Consider the following 4,260-nt stretch of genomic DNA (forward strand, 5'->3'; position numbering starts at 1 on the left):
TTGTCAGTATTTACTGTAGAATTTTGAGAGACGGATTTAATTGGCCTATGCTTCAATTTGGGGTATTATAGCAGTTTGACTGTTCAAAAAAAAAAAACCACAAAGGCATACCATTTGTAAAAGTAGACACTCCAGGGTATCTCATATGGTGGATATTGTGCCTTAACATGCCCCCATTTTTTCACCAATATATGCCAAAGTATATGGTAAAAAATAATTTTGGGCATTTTCTACATACGGATTACATTTTGTCTATTTCATATGTGCCACTAAGTTCAAAACCCCCAAATTATGCCCAGCTAAGTATTCTGAGTAAAACAATATGCCCAATGTATGACCTTGACACTATTTTGTGAAGTTACAGTGTTGTAAAAGAGACATGACAAGTTCAGGTTTTTAAGTGTGAATTTTCATGGAGGGTTTTGATGTGTCCGTGTCCCACTTTGGAGCACTTGAGCAGGCTACATATTACAACTACACCATAAAGGAATACCATTTCCTAAAGAAGACATCCCAGGGTATTTCAAAAGGCATATTTTGAACCTTAGCGTGGGATTATTTTTCCGCTAGCTTGGACCAAGTGTAGTGGTAATAAGCGTTTTTTCTGCGCTTTTTGACACACAAAGTGAGTTTGCACAATATATTTTGCATACCTTATGTGTGCTACGACTGTATAATACTTCATATGTTGCTCAGCTATGTCGTCTGAGTATACAGCAATACCCCCGTATGTACCTTTGCCAGGTATATGTGGATGTTGAAGGGGCACATTTGAGACAGCCATTCAGTTTTTTTCTAAATTTGAAGTTTTATGCTGTGTCCATGTTCCAATTTGGAGTAGTTTAGATGGTTGGTTATTGAAACTTCCCCACAAACACATACTGTTTATTAAAGAATACACCCTGGGGTAATTCAAAAGGCGTATTTTGGACCTTAGTGCGGGATAATTTTTTCTCTAGTTTGTTCCAGGTGTAGTGGTAATGAGTATTTTTAAATGTATTTTTTTAAACTTTTAAAACTTTTTTACCTTTTAAAACTAGTTTTTAAACTTTAGTTTAGTTTATACATTTTTTTAAACTTTCCTAAACTTTCTTAAAACTTTTTTTTACAGATTTAACATTTTTATAAGCTTTTTTTTCCGTTAACCCCTAACTAGCAGTAAGCAGCAATAACAGTAAATTCCCCACTTTCCCATAACTCCCACCCACCCCAGCTAGCAAATTATATAATTCTAAACTATTTAAATTAATTAATTAAATAAATTGAAACCTTGAGTTTTAAAAAATGAATAAAAGTTAATCCTTGTAACGGCACCCCCAGGCATAAAAAGGGGTTAAAAGCCGTTTAGTAGCTCTTCCTAGGCCGTCACTGAGAGAGGACGAAAGGCCATGTTCAGTACAAGCGCCAAAATCGTGAAGCCTAATGGTGAAAAGCCTGACGAGTTTGAGTCGGGCATCTCCCAGGCTCTCTTGGAGTTGGAGATGAACTCTGACCTTAAAGCTCAATTAAGGGAACTAAACATCACAGCAGCAAAGGAAATTGAAGTTGGTGGTGGAAGAAAAGCCATTATCATCTTTGTTCCAGTGCCTCAGCTGAAGTCTTTTCAGAAGATTCAAGTGAGGCTGGTGCGTGAGCTGGAAAAGAAGTTCAGTGGCAAACACGTGGTCTTCATTGCTCAGAGAAGGATTCTGTCCAAGCCAACCAGAAAAAGCCGCGCGAAAAACAAGCAGAAGCGCCCCAGAAGTCGCACCTTGACTGCTGTACATGATGCCATCTTAGAAGATCTGGTGTTCCCAAGTGAAATTGTGGGCAAGAGAATCCGTGTAAAATTGGACGGCACCCGGCTTATCAAGGTCCATTTGGACAAAGCACAACAGAACAATGTTGAACACAAGGTAGTTGAAACATTTTCTGGTGTCTACAAGAAACTCACAGGCAAAGATGTGGTTTTTGAATTCCCAGAGTTCCAGCTGTAAAGTGCGAAATGATATAATAAAAAATATTCCTTGTAAAAAAAAAAAAAGCAGTTTAGTAGATCTTCCATTACAGAGACCCAGGCACAGTAGACACCAATACACCGAACCGGAGAAGCATATGAATGCTCTCACACATACGAATGCTGTAAACAGACGAATAGGAAAAACCATACGAATAGGTTTACACTTCTAGCATTCAAACTGGAACAGCATACAATAAATCCCCCAAGAACGAGACAAGGCTCAGTTTTGAGGGTCAAGCAGGAAAAGACAGAGCTGTGGGTTTATTGTTCTTATATACACATTAGTACCACCCACAGGGTTTTGGAAAACAACCAATAAACACGTACAATACACTCAGACACTCCCACACAAAATCCTCCCCTCTGCCTGTGATACAATTACCTTACACAATGGGTAATGTAATTATCACAGGCAGAGAAATACAGTTTTTCCACATTATTCATAACTTTAAAAGTATGCATTACATTCACATAACATTTTCAGAATCAGCATACTCCAAATACAAACATACGTCAAAATCATACAAATTGGTCCAGTGGTTCAAAAGATAGATCATAGTCCTTTGTGACCAAAAGAAGCATGGCTTTTCTGCCCAAAACCATTTCCACGGAGTCTTCTATCCTGGAGATAATTGAGAAGTAATCCAATTATCTCCAAGGACAGAGGCAAAACTCCATTGAACACATGGCAGCAAAAGACAATAAAATACATAAACATATATAACTGTGCAGCCATTGCATAAAACAGGTACATTCAACATATCCCAGATAGCTCAGATCTGAGCGCACATTATTACTGAATGGTGCTCAGATCACACACATACAGTTCAATTGCCATGGAGCCAAAGTCTTTCCCATAGTCTTTCATTATATGAATGGGCTACGTGGCATAGCTATCTGGGGTATCACCGCTCAAACAGGGCAAGCACCTAATGACCCGGCTTTCGTGTCTTTGCAGGGGAAAATCAAGAGTTTCAACATGGGGCCATAATCTCTCGCCTGAGAGGGGATATGATATCATTATACAAATATATTCGGGGCCAATACAAACCATTGTGTGGAAATCTATTCACAAACCGGACTTTACATAGGACACGAGGCCATGCGTTTAGACTGGAAGAAAGAAGATTTCGTCTAAGGCAAAGGAAAGGGTTTGTTTTACTGTAAGAACAATCAGCATGTGGAATTCTCTGCTTGAAGAAGTGGTTTTATCAGAGTCCATACAGATGTTCAAACAGCTACTAGATGCATACTTGCAAAAACAGAATATTCAAGGATATAATCTTTCCAATGTAGGGTAATAACTGCTTGATCCATGGATAAATCTGACTGCCATTCTGGGGTCAAGAAGGATTTTTTTTCCTAGCTTGTTGCAAAATTGTGCTTCAAAATGTTTTTTTTTTTTTGCCTTCTTTTGGATCAACAGCAAAAAAACAAATGTGAGGAAGGCTGAACTTGATGGACGCAAGTCTCTTTTCAGCTTTGTAACTAAGTAACTATGTAACTATGTAAAGGCAGCAGGCAGGCAACCAGGCTCCTCCAATGCACAGTGGCGAGATTGGTCTCGTCACAATCCTCAAGGGTTAAAAAAATGAGATCACAGTATAATACTGTGATCTGGATTTTGATCACTGTAGGCAGTGATCGACTGGCAGGGAAGGGGTTAATTTTTTATTTGGACTGGGTAAAGGGAGGGTTTTTTAAATTTTTTACTTAAACGTTATTAAACCTTTTAAAAACTATTTAAAAACATTTTAAAGCTTATTTTAAAACTTTTTTTAACGTTAACCCCTAGTTAGCCTAACACGAATCCCCCAATTCACCACTAACTTTCACCCACCCCAGTTAGCTAAATATATAATTTTAAAATATTGAAATGAATTAATAAAATACATTTAACCCCTGAGGGTTAAAAAAAAGAATTAACCCTCAAGAGTTAAAAAAAAAAAGTCAAATGACAGTAAAATGTATTCCCTGTCAATTGATCACTGTAGTCAATGATCAATTGGCAGGGAAGGGGTTAATTTTTAATTAAAATGGGTAAAGGGGTGTGGGATTTAGATGTTTTTGATTTTTTTTTACAGGGAGATGATCAGCTCTGATCCGTCTCCCTGCACTTCACAGTGAAGTGCAGAGAGGCGGATGGTAAGTATCTGCAGCACATGTGCTCGCTCTGACAGCCTGTCAGAGCGCGCACTGCAGCAGGGGCAGCGTGATCGGGTGCTCCCGGTCTGCCTCTAATACAGAGGACGGACTGTAAT

At 38.5% G+C, this 4,260-nt stretch overlaps 1 protein-coding gene across 1 annotated transcript; it reads left to right on the forward strand.

Annotated features, from left to right (window-relative positions):
- The first annotated feature begins 1,357 nt into the window (after positions 1 to 1,357).
- LOC134583365 (small ribosomal subunit protein eS7-like) lies at positions 1,358 to 2,023 on the forward strand. The gene has a single exon (XM_063440259.1). The coding sequence runs from the start codon at positions 1,389 to 1,391 to the stop codon at positions 1,974 to 1,976; it is 588 nt and encodes a 195-aa protein (XP_063296329.1). The 5' UTR covers positions 1,358 to 1,388; the 3' UTR covers positions 1,977 to 2,023.
- The last annotated feature ends 2,237 nt before the right edge of the window (positions 2,024 to 4,260 follow it).

Source organism: Pelobates fuscus, chromosome 13 (assembly GCF_036172605.1).
Source record: "Pelobates fuscus isolate aPelFus1 chromosome 13, aPelFus1.pri, whole genome shotgun sequence".
Classification (NCBI taxonomy): domain Eukaryota; kingdom Metazoa; phylum Chordata; class Amphibia; order Anura; family Pelobatidae; genus Pelobates; species Pelobates fuscus.

Coding starts and splice junctions, on each gene's coding strand:
- LOC134583365 (XM_063440259.1), top strand. CDS start 1,389: ATGTTCAGTACAAGCGCCAAAATCGTGAAGCCTAATGGTGAAAAGCCT.